The following is a 15,733-nucleotide window of genomic DNA, read 5'->3' on the forward strand; positions in this document are numbered from 1 at the left end:
ATGCAAATGCAGAATTGTGAAGTGATTAACACATCTCTAGTGTGACTCACTTCAGCATTTTTGTCTGTGTAAAAATCTCTTAATATTTGAAATCATTTGGCATACAGAAGTAGAAACACTACCATTGAACATCTGATCCTGATCTCATAGGCAATTATGTGTATACCTGATTTATTGCATCATCTTACAGGCATCATATACAGCTCAGTCTCACGAAGTTACGTACCTATAGTCACGTAATTTTTTATTCTTTTTGTGATACTGTTACAAATTTCCATGTTTTTTCGTGATCATATCGCAAATTTCTGTTTATGTGTCATTGTCACATATTGGTTACTCAACTGTTTTGTCCTATTTTCTCACCATTGTCGCTTCGGTTTAGGGTTAGATTTGTAAAAAATGACATCCTTACCCAAACCCAACTCTAACGCCAGGCGACAATGGTTTAAAATTTAGAAACTCAAAAATAAATCAGAAAAAATAGTATAAACCAATACTTACAATGCAATGCATGGTTTGACATCCTAATGCAAACACCAAATCTAACCCTAAACCAAAGCGAAAATGGTTTGAAAATTGGAAAAAGCAGTTGAGTAACAAATACGTGACAATGACACACAAACAGAAATTCGTGATACGATCTCAAAAAAAAAAAAAAACAGAAATTTGAAGAATCAAAAAATTACGTGACTATAGTAACAGTTTTTTGAGACTGGGTAGTCATAACGAAACCAACATAATCTCACGAAAAATCGTATTATAGTCACGCAAAATTTGATCAATTTATTTGTGTCCATGGCACAAAATTCAGCTTTTTTCGTGCCTTGAGCACAAATTTCTTTTTCGTGACACATGCACAAATTTCTTTAAATAGTTTTTCGTGTCATTTTATGTATTCATTTCTCATTTTTTCTCCTATTTTTAAATAATTTTTGCTTGGGGTTGGTGTTAGATTTGGGGTTTGAGTTAGGATGTTCTTTTATGTATTGGTTTCTACATGTTTTTTTTCTGCTTTTAAAACTATTCTCGCCTGGAGTTGGGGTTTGGGTTAGGATGTCTAAATATTTAACAGAAAGTGATTCTAACCAACCTGATCTCACGAATTTCCGTGGCATAGTCATGGAATTTTGTGCTAATTTTTCCGTGGCATTCTCATGGATCTCCACATTTTTCCGTAGCCCTGCTACGGACTGTCTTTTTCCGTGGCATTCTCACGGATTTGTTACTCAACTGTTTTGTCCTATTTTCTTACGATTTTTGCTTCGGTTTAGGGTTAGATTTACATTAAATGACATCCCTACCCAAACCCATTAGATTTGGTGTTTGCATTAGGATGTCAAACCATGCATTGCATTGTAAGTATTGGTTTATACTTTTTTCTGATTTATTTTTTAGTTTCTAAATTTTAAACCATTGTCGCCTGGCATTAGAGTTGGGTTTGGGTAAGGATGCAGTGCACTTATGGATGTATTTGATCAATATGTGTGAATAAAACCCATGACCAATGAGCTGCTAACACAATAACCAGCTGAGCTACATCAACATACAGTACATATACACTCCCACAATAACAAAATTGATTTAAATTGGTTAGTAAATAATAATATTAAAGGTTGAACTATTATATTGTATTATTGGCTTCTTCTGTGAGATAAGTTTTTGATAATCCTCACCCTCTTAGGGTTTAATTAGCAATTCGATTTAATCACCAGACAGAAATGATTTTGACATTTGCTCCAGGCTTCACTGTTTCCCGGCACATCCTGCATCTAGTAATTGTTATGTCCTTGGTCTTTATAAGGAAACACTGGGCAGAATCGGTGCTCTTGTTTGGGTGTTTTGATAAATGTCTCTTTAACCTTGAATTACTTTGCACAGTTTGGCCATGTGTAAACAAACTACATGGCCAGCAAGGACCTAACCAGTGTTTTCTTCCCTTATAATGAGCAAATAGTGGACAGACCACACCGCTGGGTTAAAATTGACCCAATGCAGGATTTTTATCCTTTATTTTTCCAGGAATAATCCCATTGACATAAAAATCTGTTCTAGGGAGTCCTGGCCAAAATGGCAGCACACAAAGTTTCACACAAAAAATATTTCAAGACAAACAATACAAAAAGGTTTTTATAACTGGGTTATTATAACTTATAGTTGTATAACAACAACCCAACACTGGGTAATTGTTTAACCCAGCATGTGTTCTGTCCAATATATGCCCATTATGGATTAAAAATAACCCAGACATTTTTAGATACAAGTCGATCTATACACACGTTGGAAGAGGGGCAATGTGGCATCTCCAATTCACCTAACCTGCATGTTTTTGGACTGTGTGCAGAAACCAGAGTACACAGAATAAACCCACGCGACACAGGAAGAACATGCGAACTTCACACAGAAAGACCTGACCTAGCCAGAGCTCAAACCTGGGACCTTCTTGCTGAAGTGCAACAGTGCTACCCGCATTCAGGGTATAAAATACACTGTCAGAAATAAAGGTACAAAACTGTACATTTTCTGTCACTGGCGCTGTACCCTTTCAAAAAGTGCAGCTTTGCACCTAAGGATTTCATTTTAGTACCTCAGAGGTACATACTGGGACCAAACAGAGCTTATCAGTACCTTAAAAAATACATATTAATATCTCAAAGGTACATATTGGTACTAAATGTTTACATATCTGCACCTAATGGTCCATACAATTACCTTTTAAAGGGTGCTGCCCCACTGACAGCTAGGTTACATATTTTGACTTTTTTCTAACAATGTAGGTCCTTAAGGAACAGTAATCAAAATTGTATTTTGTTTTGTATTCCTGTAAAGGTACCAAACGGAAACTTAGGGTACAGCCCCAGTGACAGAAAAGGTACAGTTTTGTACCTTTATTTCTGACAGTGTAGTTATACAGTTAGCACAGTAAGTCTATTAGAAACAGCACCACCACATGCCTTGTGTCTAAAAGCTTCAACAATTCTAGTATGCATCAATATGCAAAATAAATAGCATGTCTGAAACGTCAGCATGTGAGAAATACAGATGGTCTCGTGCTTCCAGTGATATTCCTCAGCATGCACTGGATATTCACATTTTAAATTCAAAAAGTAAATAAATTAAAAATACTGGAAAACTGTGAGCTGGGCAAAAAGTTCATTTTGATCTCCAAACACATACTTCCAAACCAAAAACCTGTTGCCCCCTAATATGGTAGTTAAGTTTCGTCAAGAATTTTAAATGAAGTCTCTCAAGTCATATTTACCACTGGGGAATTTGGACCTAACTTTCATGCCTAAGTTAGGCGAGCCATAAACTTTAAACATGGTGGAGAGGAGAATGTTTCTTGAGATAATGATATTAACCGAATGCTCTTGGCACGTATTATACATTGAACAAATACTTTTACTTAAAATCTGCTTAACTCTTTCCCCGCCATTGACGAGTTATCTCATCAGTTAAAGGAAAACACAGTTTTTCAATATTCAACTAGGTTCTTACCTCAACTTAGATGAATTAATACATACCTATCTTTATTCAATGTGTGCACTTAATCTTTGTACAGCTTGTTGTGAATGTGTTAGCATTTAGCCTAGCCCCATTCATTCCTTATTATCCAAACAGGGATGAGCTTAGAAGCCACCAAACACTTCCATGTTTTCCCTATTTAAAGACTGTTACATGAGTATTTACACGAGTAAGTATGGTGCCACAAAATAAAATGATTTTTAAGCAGATAAAAAATTAAAACTATACTGTATGGTGGAAGAGCACTTAGTTTACAGCACTTCGACCTCGGGTGCAGTAATATTAATGAAAGTTTGAGCAAGAGGGGGAGTAGTCAGGAGAGATGATGTTACTGCGAGCCTAGGTCTAACTGTGGGTTCACACCAGACGTGTTTGAGATGTCAAATGCGCGTCTACCGTGCGTAGCTGCTTGAACATTTGAGAGTACACGCTTCATTCGTGCATTAAAGACGCGCCTGAAATTCATCGAGACATTCACGCTGAAATTTGCGTCATGGGAGGAGCATCTGCAACTCCACTCGCTTCCTGTAATCACGTCACTACTAGAGCAAGCTCTTGACTGGTCAACGTGGCGCGTTTTTCTGCCAAAGTTTAGAGCGGTCAACTCGGGCGTGTCCCGTGGCAACGCACAATTCACGTCATTCGTTCAACTAGATAAGCGAATGAGGCGGAATTGCGTCTACTGTGCCGCGCTAAACACCTCATTCGTGCCACAAGACTTCCAGGCGCGCATCAACGCGTCTTTACATTGACTTAACATTGAAATCACTCGCGCTTGACGCCTCTACTGCGGCTGGTGTGAATGCAGCATAAGTACTGCAAACTAAGAGCTATTCCGCCATACAATATAGTTCTCTTTTTTTTTCTCGCTTAAAAAATTGCCACATTTTATTTTGTGTCACCATACTTACTCATGTAACAGTCTTTAAATAGGGAAAATATGGAAGTGTTGGTGACTTCTAAATCCATCCCTGTTTGGATCCTAAGGAATGATTGGGGCTAAATGCTAACACATCCACGACGAGCTGTACAAAGATTAAGTGCACACATTTTAAAAAAATAGGAATGTATTAATTTGTCTAAGGTGAAGTAAGAACATAATAAAATATTGAAAAACGGTGCTGTTTTTATTTAAGAGAAACCTCTTTCCTGCCAATGACGCTTCCCTGGTGAGTTTTTACGGTAATCTATAATTCTGCTATTATCCACTAGGTGGCCCTCTTACCCAACTTATAAAACATTAAAGCATCCACTGAATCAAAAACAGTAAATACATGATTTTTTTTATCATGGTTTCTGAATTAAAAGTCATTTACAAAAATTATTACAGTTATACAATTATTTCAGCTGTTTGCTCACAATTTGGTATTTTTAAAGAAACCCATATATTTGAGAGTTGATAAAAGAGAACAAATGAAGATATGATAAAAAAAAAATTTGTTTGTTTGAAAGCAGAGGGTCTATTTTTCATTTGATATATTGTATGTTTATATATTTATAGAAGAAAAGTTTCTGGAAGGCATTCAACTTTTGTGAAAAATAAAATGCTGGTACTTTAAAAAAAAACTGGCGGGAAAAGAGTTAATCCCAGCCTCAGGTTCCTTTAAAAATACCAGTTTGTTGAAAGAATCCATTTAGAGTCTGTAAAAAGCTAATTTACAAGAAAACATGTCAGATGCACTTAGAGGGTTTTTTTTTTCATCTGAGCTCTTCATATATAAATAACCATTTGATGCACACTGTATGTTTTATAAACATTAAAAATAGCACATATGTAACCGAAAATTCCAGATTGTCAGCAAGCTGCCTGTCTCCTCTATATAGCCCAATGAAAGTATACAGTAGAGCAGATGATGTATGCTTGACAAGATCCAAAATTTTTGACAGAATCCGAAGGCAATCTTGAATACAGTTTGACTTATCATCCATGATTCCTAGTTCTTTACAACAACAAAACACTTTAACACGATGAGCTCATAATTTCCAATAGCACATGAAGGCAGAAGACACTTTACAACAGAATTTATTTATTTATTTATTTTTTGGGGTTTCTCTAAACAAGATGCTTTGAGCTGTCAAATAAAGTCAAATCTGTCCATTTCTCCTCCTGTCTTCTTCGACTTTCTCTCCAGGTGCTGTCAAAAGCATTCTGATCGCTGAATTGTGCTTCACGGACAGCAATGTCCACATATCTGCGTCTCAGCCACAGATTGTATTTAATGCTCGATAATGAGAGATTCTGTAATATCCACCATTTGTCATTTTTTAAATCACAGACTGTGTTGTTAACATCGTTGGCAGATGGTAGAAAGTTAAGAATAATTGGCATCTTCTGATGCACGAATTCTGATGCATATTAGTATACATTGTTTTCAATCACATTATACCTATTTGTTCGGCAGTTTTCTATAATGTAAAAAATGTAGAAACAAAAAATTCTGATTCACGCAAGTGAATCTAGGCTACCATGCGAGTGAATAACACAAAGTGTCTTTTAAAAAAAGCAAGTGAAACAAAGACCTCTGTGGAATGTAAATATGGACAGCTTCATATTGCGGCTTGTGTTTTATTCAAGGGGAAGGAATGGAGCAGCGCTTGATGGGAAGATGTGTCAAATATACGTGTAGCATAAGGTAAAAGCGCAGATTTCTCCTCACGTTCTCAAGACACACTCCAGCGGTTCTCTTGACATTGTGTGTCACTGATTTGTTTGTTTACTCCTTGCCATGCAGCAGAGGTACGGCTGGAGGTGGTGTCTGGATTCACAGTTACAGAGATTGGAATGCGCGGGGGGGTTCTGAACTAACTGTTAGGGATGAGCAAAAGACTTTTCCCAGCTCTTTCCCACAGTGAAGGTAATTATAACAGTCAACATCACTCTGCGTTGAGTTTAATGCGGTTTAACCCGGTCTTAGCCAGTCCTCTAAAAGCAAAGGAATCTGGTAATGTACAGAAACCAGATCTGAGTGGGACAAGACTACATTCCCAGCTAGCCTGCCATTTGTGCTTGGTATTTGAGACTGTTACTTCCCACAGGCATTTATTATTGCTGGGAGGTTTATCTATCATAGCACACGAGACTTAAAAGCACAATATATGTAGATTTTCGCATTAAAATATCCAAAAATCACTGGCACAGTGTTATATATTTTGTTCATATTGTACTTACATTATTCTAACAGATCTTAACGTAGTCAGATAACATCATTAGAATAACATCAAAACCTACCTGAAATAATAGCGAAAGGCAATTCAAATCAATTAAGCTTTATTTAGGAACTTTAAAAAAAGTTCGCAGACCGGGGGTTGAGCTTGCTGTTCAGACAAAGTGCTGAAAATCCTCCTTTGCAAAATGTATAACATTTTAAACAGAAGACAGATCAAACAACCATGCATTGGGAAAATTAATAATGGCTTTATTTATAGTATATTTTATATAGATGTGTAAAACCATATTTTGGAGGATAGTTTTTTTTACTTTCATTGTTTCAGTTTGCCTGCCCATTTAGTCTTAATAATTAACGGTAAACGAACTTGGCTTGCTGTTCTCGAAGGCAGCTCCAATCTAGTTCAAGTAACAGAACGGAAGAAAAAAGCAGTGAAGGAGGAGAGATGCCAGAAGAATTGCGGCTGGGCGCGGAGGCACGGAGACTCCCGTTTACCATATGCTTTTAAAGGTGCTCTAAGCGAATTGAAGCGTTTTAGACCATAAAACATTTTTTGTTACATACCGGAAACATCTCCTCACTATCTGCTTGCTGCCTGTCCGCTGATCAAACTGTAAAAAAACGCGATCTCTGTAGACAGCCCAGGCTTCACAAACGGCAATATCAACAAATGGCCAAACCTAGCCAGCACAAAACAAAACAAAGTATTCCAGCCAATAAACGACAAGAAGGATTTGGGGGTGGGGGTTGGGGGCGTTCATGAAAGCACGGAAGGGAGGGGGAGGGGGAGGAGTTAGCTACGCTCTGTCTGTTTGAAAACAGTTCAAACATCAACAGGAAGTGACGTCGCACATTATTCGCTTAGAGCGCCTTTAATGATGATTGACACAGTTTCCTTTTAAACCTATGTTAAAAGTGTAGCCGTTAAAATATTATTACTGCAGTAAAAGAGTTTATTTTGATCATGGTGCCACGATCGCTGGATAATTCTGAAGTTGTTTTACAGAAGAATAAAATAATTACTTTTCAGTCATTTCTAATGTCACACAGTTGAACGTCTCCACGTATTTACATGATTTGCGACGTATATTTGCAAATGATTCATTAATTCATACCTCTGCAATACTTTGATCGATTGTGTTTTAGAAGTACTGTATGCTCAAACTCTGACAGCAATGTGATTGCCGATGCGCTGGTAGAGATAAAGAGAAACCACGAAAAAGAGAAAGTGCGGCTCTGTACAAAAGTGGAAATGATTTATGTTATTTCATAAATTTTTACTTAAAGTAAAAAATACCCGATTAAGCTATTACGTAGCTATTATACAATTTTTTTCAGGACGTTCTTGCGACCCGGTGGCAACTTGTCCACGACCCGGTACTGGGTCGCGACCCAGTGGTTGGGGACCTCTGTTTTAGGGTACCACCCCAGCGATAGAAAAAGGAACAACTTTGGAAGAGTGCCACCTGGTGGATGATAGCGGTATTGTGGATTGAGGAGATAACTCATCAATGGTGGGGAAAGAGTTAAACACATTTGCGGACCATTTTAAACAACAAACGTACACAAATACATTAAGTAGTATCATTCCACATACAACAATGTCAGAATGGTCCTCTTTCTACACTTGTAAATACTCTGGCCATAGTTTCGCATACCTGACGTGACCTTTTGACGTGATGACGCATTAGATGAGGACGCGCTGGCGCGTCACACGACTTGCACAAGAGGAGATATTGTGGTTAAAAAGTACATATTTTTCTTGCCGAAAATGACAATAGTTTTGCTAGATAAGACCCATGCCTCATTTGGGATCGTTTAGAGCCCTCTGAATATGTGTTGAAACTGCAATTTTTAACTGCATTTACACTGTGAACTGTTGGGGGCCAATAAAATCTATTAAATTGAAAAAATCCTGAAATGTTTTTCTTAAAGGGACTTTTGCATTAAGCTTTGTAGTACCCCAGTCATGTTTTTGAATGGTCGTGCATCATTTCCTCAGTTCCCGCTGAGACAGGAGAAATACAAATTTCAGTGTTCCACTTCCTTGTTTCAATGATGTAAAAATCATCATTTTGCATCATTGAAAGAAGGAAGTCCAATATCTTTGTTGAGGGGGTGAGAATACAAACAGCCCTTTTCTCTGTCAAATAGGAACCAAATTCTAAATGTATGTTACATTTTGACTACAAATATTACACACTTTCAATAAAGATTAATGTTTCTACGGGTGAAATGTTCCTTTAAAAAACTTAATTTCTTTTCGACTGAACAAGGAAAGACATCAACATTTTGAATGACATGGGGGGTGAGTAAATTATCTGGATTTTAACCCTTTAAGCAATCCTTTGGATAAGATTGTTAACAACGAGCAAATGAGTAAGTTTGACATAGTTAAATCATTACTGCACCTCTCATGGAAGAAACAGATGTGAGATGACTCAAGTTTAGGCTCCATTTAAAGCTATCTAGTGAATTGAAATATTATTCTAAATCATTTCTCCTTCGTAAGCATAACTAGATATGTGCAAGTTTTCCTTCCCAAAAAAAGCAAATATAGTTAAGTAATATCTTCAGGCAAAATGAATAATTATACATATCTGAGGAAGACATCAAACACAGCATATGGCTATGAATCTTAATTAAATAAAAACACTTTACGTCTCCTAAAATGGTTTGATCACAGACTCGTAGCTACTATGCCATGTTAATGGATATGTTCAAGCGTCCAATGCTCTTTCATGCAAGGGAATGACAGCGTCTGTGGTGCATTAAGCTGTAAAACACACTGCTGTGAAACTCACCTCTGATCCACAGCATGGCAGAACCTCCACTGACTGTTTGCTGTAATGGATCTCACCCAGTAAATTAAACAATATCACAACATGATCCATCCCAGATCACTGTCATTTAGCTGTTCCCTTTTGTCAAGATACTCTAGCAGTGATGTAGTTTTGTGATTAGATAGATAGATAGATAGATAGATAGATAGATAGATAGATAGATAGATAGATAGATAGATAGATAGATAGATAGATAGATAGATAGATAGATAGATAGATTAGGTGGTTTTATCTCCCCTACAATTCAGCCATTCTCTCTCTTTTTTACCCCATTTTGAATGAAGTGGCAGAATTTGAAGCTCTGCTGCAACTTGAAGGACGACAGACCTTGAGAAAGAGCATGTGCCTGCATATTCTCTGAAAAACTCATTGGGGAGTCATTTGACATTTCCTTTTATTAGCCTCAATTATTAATATAAGCTGTGTTTAAAATTCTTTTCAAATTAACTTGCTGTAATGGATACATAATGATAGACCCGAATAATTGCCATTGCAGGAACTGATGAATGGAGGAATTTGAGAACACAGAAAACCATCAAGCGCTCGCAGTTTGACTCCGCAGTCTCAGACTGTTTACCTGAGGGTTTAGTTCACATTTTGCCGGGAAAGAGGAGGTTGTGGATATCCTGTTGGTTTTTGTCATTAAAAATCGCATCCGTCATAAAAACATCCATTATAAGTCAATACTGCCACAGGGAAGCCATGAAACTACAATTAAAGTGACATCATTCGAATAAAAGTGTATCAACTTAACTGTAATTCAATAAGCAGTACGTATGATGTATTAATACAGTGTTTTTCAAACTGGGGGCCGGGGCCCCCAGGGGGGCCGCGATATGGTGCCAGGGAGGCCCCAGTTTTATGAAATACATTAATTTATTGTGAATTCTGTGTAATTAAATCTAAAAAAAAGCTACTAACCAAAAGCACTTTTTTTGTATGATTAAATGTTGAGTTTTAGAACCGTTTTTTGTCACAAAATTTCTTTGGGGGGCCGCGAAGGAATGCACCGTACACAAGGGGGGCCACAGGCTGAAAAAGTTTGGGAACCACTGTATTAATATATCAAAAGTGGTTCATTTGTTCAGCACTTCTGGTTATTTTTAGGTTTCCAGCTCCAGAGTTTTAGGAAAGTCAAACTAGAAATTGAACCAACAGAGGTTGAGGTTTAAATCTAGAGATTTTATGGATTGCAGTGATACTTTGGACTGCAACCAACTCATACTAAAAGATGTAAAACCAAAAAATCCTGATACAGCACAGTTAAATACATAAATCCGATCATGATTAAAACTACCCAGATTCGTATAACACTTAATGCCAATGATGCGGAGTTTGAAGCACCATCATTTGCATAATCATATTTGCATTACATATCACTTTGTGAGAACATCTGTATCAAATAGTTATTTTCTTGGAGGAATGAGGGAAGCTTTTAATTGTCACTTCTGTGTATAACTTGAATACATAATTATGCTAATGCTCAGTGGTATAACATATCACTCTTCACTACCAATCCTTGATGGTTTTAAGAAAATTCTTGGCAGTACAGAGCTAAAGGCTCTGTCAGCCCCAGAAGCTTTAATTTTACTGCAGGACAAATGTTACCTATTTGCATGATAATTATTCATGAAGTGAAACTATAAACTTTTCCCAATACTTGGTCTGCTTTTAAATGCATAGTGAGCTTATATTATCTTACTTTTTGCTGGCAGAAGTTTTAAAACCAAGATGTCCAACATGTTAGACGACTTGTAAGACTTAAAAGGATTTTCTTTACAAGTCAATATCTGTTTTAAATAAACCTTAATCTTGACAACCAATATACTCTTTAAAAATAAAGAGGTTTTAAAGGTTCTTCAACCAATATACTCTTAAAAAATAAAGGTGCTTTGGTTGTTCTTCACGGCGATGCCATAGAAGAACCATTTTTGGTTCCTCAAGAAACCATTCAGTGAAAAGTTCTCTAAAAGAAATATTTCTTTCTTATCTTTTTATAACCCGAAGAACCTTTTTTAACCACAAAGAAAATTTTTGTGAACCAGTAAGGTTTTTCAAATGTTAAAGGTTCTTTTTGGAACCATTCAGCCAAAAAGTGTTCTATAAAGCACCTTTATTTTTGAGAGTGATATGAAATCACAAGGACAAAGAATTTAATATGTAATGATATTTATGATAACATGATTTTTAAGAATGAGCAATGAAACATGCTACATCAAAAATCTAAGTGAACCTTTGGTGTCTCCAAGTGGCCTTTGTTAAATCTCACAATTGGTGCCCATATTTACATTCCCAACAATGCATCTTCAAAATGCAAGATTGTGTCTGTAAAAGTTGAAGAATTGCAAAGATTTTACCATATCATGCTTGTGTCTAAATAAACTAAGTTTTCACGAGTTCACATTAACATGTAATCAATAGGGAATGAGATAAAACATATTTGGGGTCCTGTCCGAGGGGAGGGCTCCAGGCTTGGAATTTTAGCCCGAACCCAGAGTACCTCTCTCTTTAAATGGGATAGATGAAACTAGCTGAGAGTGAGGTGATAGGGTGGAGGAGGGATGCTGCAAAAACTGTCATGGGACAGAGGTAAGCGATGGCTATTTATAGACACCTCTTTGCTCTGATTGGCTGGATTATATGACCATGCTCCTCCTGAACTAAGTTAAATAAACTTCATTAAATATTACAATTAAAATCTGAATGAAAAGTTTCTACATGTCAGGCTAATCAAATTTAATAAAACTCTTTTTTTACCTTTTTTTAAGTTATTGCACTTAGATACTGAGTTTTCTCAAGGTACCCAAATACTTCAAGAACAACCATTTTTTGGCTGAATGGTTTCATAAAGAACCTTTAACATCCAAAGAACCTGTCGGTTTAAAAAAATTAAAGGTTATTTGTAGGGAACAAAGGTTTTTTAGATTATTAAAACATATATGAAAGAAATGGTTCTTCTAAAAACCTTTGACTGAATGGTTCTTTAAGCAACCAAAAAATATTTTTTCTATGGCATGTTAAGACATTTAAAGCATCTTTGCTATCTTGTATTAACCTTTAAAAGATTGAAAGTCATGTTATAATAATTACATAACTGCACACATAGTAATAAAAATCATTTAGTATTCAGAATCATAACGATACCGACAACCAATAAACAGGGCATCCACTTCAGTAATGAGCCTCTGGTGCTTTATTCATGTTTGCAAATTAAAATATAATAAATTAACATTTTCTTCTAAAAATATACAAAAATACTATAAAACTTTCCTAGAAAGCCTCAACACAGTAGTATTGCCATGTACCGCATACTATAATAAGCACAGTGGTCTATCTTTTCTGGAAACTAATGAAGATGAAAATCTTCTGTGTTGGGATATTTTTCCACCTTCCTTTTCCAAACATTCCAGGCTATGACATTCAACAAATGTTTCCCCTGGGATTTTTCCATAAATTACCCCTACGTTCCCATTCAATGCACTGTAGTTGAAAAGCAAACAGAATAGCCCGCAAATGCACATACATACACACACATTCATGTCACTTCAATAGATGTTTTAGGCTCTGGTTTACACAAGCATCATGGAGGCAACGTGGGCCAGATATTCGAAAGGGTGGAGAGAAGAACAACTTGAAGCACCTGCTCGCAATTCAGTGAACCTATGAGCAGCACAGGAATCTGGTAAATATGGCCACTAAAGTTTATAGTACATTGCTGATTGAGACAATTAACACACTATTATCTACAATCGTGTCACATAACCACTGACATTATTCAGAATATGCATTCACTGACATCTGATAGCACTGGAGCTCTCCCATTAAAACACATCCGGATGAGCAAAACAAACATCTAGATGCAACTGAATTTTAGTCTTTGCTACACTAATACTAAACAGATATCTCCATGTTTCCTTTGCATGTCTTTCTCCAGGCCCTGCATATGCATAACATGATTTTGGGGTGTCCGAACCATCCTTGGTGAACTCCTCATGCAAAACAAACCCACATCTTTTACAGAACTCCACGAATAAAAGTTAACTTTGTCCGGGGGGATTTACTTCCATGACTGTTGTGTATGGTGGGTTTCTCATTCTGTTCTGGGGATCTGGGAAAACACCAGTAAAAAAAAACAAAACAAAGAACAAAAAAGTCCTCCAAGTGATATTAACAACTCACTCGACTAGGCTGTTGCTTACAAACAAAGTCTGTCATAAAATCAAACTCATTCTGTCCCAGCCACAGCTCTGGAAGTTCTTTAATCCGATCCAAACCCATTTCTATCACCAGTGACATCAAGACCTCCTCGTCAATAAAATCCGTGTCGATAACGTTGGGGGGCAGTATTGCTGCAGGCATGTGGTGGCCGGGCAAAGGCACACCGCTGTTCTGCTTCGCGTTACCGTCTCTATACTGTTGTCCTGTCCCGTTTAACTGGTGCCCGGTTGGATGCAGTTCATGCATGTAATGGTGATGATGGGAGGGATGCGTGTGATGACCGTAGTACGGTGTGTTGAGCTTTTGCAATTGCATACTCGCAGCCAGCTGCTGCTGCCCTTGGCTAGTCGCAGCGGCTCCAACAAACTGCGAGTTAAACCGCGCGGGCAAGTTGCCATTAGGCATGCCTCCGTTCATATTATTCCCAGAATGACGGATTCCGTGGTTCGTGTTTACATTCCCTCCGTAATGCATGTGATCACCCATCATCATGTTATAATGCTGTTGCTGTTGTTGTTGCTGCTGCTGTAGCGCGCTCGGAAACTGTCCCATTCCCATCCTGCGCGCGGACGAGTGCTGATGCTGGAGACCATTCACAGCATCTGGGAAGCGTCCATGGTTCATTGCCATCATGCGGTCCACCATTCCTGCAAAGAGTTCATTTAAGACTTTAAATACAACTTGATACAATATAAGCGAGCGCAAATCAATTACAAACAAACTTCAAAATGTCACGAAGGTTATGGTTGCACTGGCAATTTAGTTTAGGAAAGGAAGTGCAACATTAAAACGCAGGTTAATCCGTAAACTGCCGAGGTGCATTTACTATTCACGATTATTAAACACACGCACGTGTAACTATATCAGGTTGTACGCTCATAAACATCACAAACTTTGTAACATTTACCTCTCTATTTGAATCCGCCGAGTGCGTCGCACCGCAGTCGGCAACGGCAAAAAGTCACTGGAAATCCCAGAGATGAAAGACTTTCCAATCCTTCCTAATCCAGGTCAATAAAAATCGCACGCTCTCCAAACGCAGACCACATCTAGCTCCAACCTCCGCATCACGACATAAAACTGCTTCACGCTTTTCGGTCACCGCTCATATACAAACAAGCCAGGGGCGGAGCGAAGCAGAGCTTCAATCTGACGAGACTAAAGTCTGGGCTCGTGCGAAACGTGGAGCTGAAGCGCGCCACCGATACCCCTCCGCGCGCACGGAGCGATACCTTCGCGCGCATTACCTCATTGCGGCTATTTCTGTTCGAGGGAAGTGTGAGAAAAACACGGAATCACGTTTCACATGTTTTAAAGGCAATAAACATGGACGATACACACTGATAACTTTAGGTAAACAACCCAAATAAAAACATATAGTTGTCACTTTAGTTAACTGTAGTATGCTGCAAAAATAGTTACACTATGTGTGCTACAATATTCTGTAGTGGTGTGATAAACTTATATATGCACTGTGGTAAGTGTAAAGGTTTTTGTCACAGTAACTTTAGTAAATAACGTGGTAAGGTTGGCCATGTGCACGTGTCACGCGTACTGCATGTATAGAGGTGCTTAATATTGATACTTGGATCTGATATGAACGTTTGTTTACAAATTGCGCAACAAATTATTTATGTAGACTTTTAAGTACAGTGTATTTCATTTGTTTGTATTTTAGGTAAGTGTAAGTGCACTAGGTTTGCCCAGGAGGAATTTAAGCGCAAAAAATCAACAAGAAAAAGAGCAACGATTAAGCTTATTCCCAGGAGTGTTGATAAGAGTGAGTCTGCGCACACTTGTGCCAGTAATCTCCACGTTCTGCACGTCTTATCCGCCTGCTGAGAAATGGTTGACAGTAAGTTTGATCTCTAAAAATTATTAAACAAAAAATGTATGTGAAAATGTTCTCTGCATCACAAATGATTTGGATGTTCATTGATAAAATGATATTTGAGATATAAACTAACTTTTCACTGGAAGTCA

General features: G+C 37.5%; 1 protein-coding gene across 1 annotated transcript; it reads right to left on the bottom strand.

The window, feature by feature from the left end:
• Window positions 1-12,702: 12,702 nt before the first annotated feature.
• cited2 (Cbp/p300-interacting transactivator, with Glu/Asp-rich carboxy-terminal domain, 2) lies at window positions 12,703-14,913 on the bottom strand. Its single transcript, XM_065256130.2, has 2 exons — window positions 14,658-14,913; window positions 12,703-14,397 (listed from the first exon to the last, which is right to left on the bottom strand). The coding sequence occupies exon 2, from the start codon at window positions 14,393-14,395 to the stop codon at window positions 13,700-13,702; it is 696 nt and encodes a 231-aa protein (XP_065112202.2). The 5' UTR covers window positions 14,396-14,397; window positions 14,658-14,913; the 3' UTR covers window positions 12,703-13,699.
• Between the last annotated feature and the right edge of the window lie 820 nt (window positions 14,914-15,733).

This window comes from Paramisgurnus dabryanus, chromosome 12 (assembly GCF_030506205.2).
Source record: "Paramisgurnus dabryanus chromosome 12, PD_genome_1.1, whole genome shotgun sequence".
In the NCBI taxonomy this organism is placed as follows: Eukaryota; Metazoa; Chordata; class Actinopteri; order Cypriniformes; family Cobitidae; genus Paramisgurnus; species Paramisgurnus dabryanus.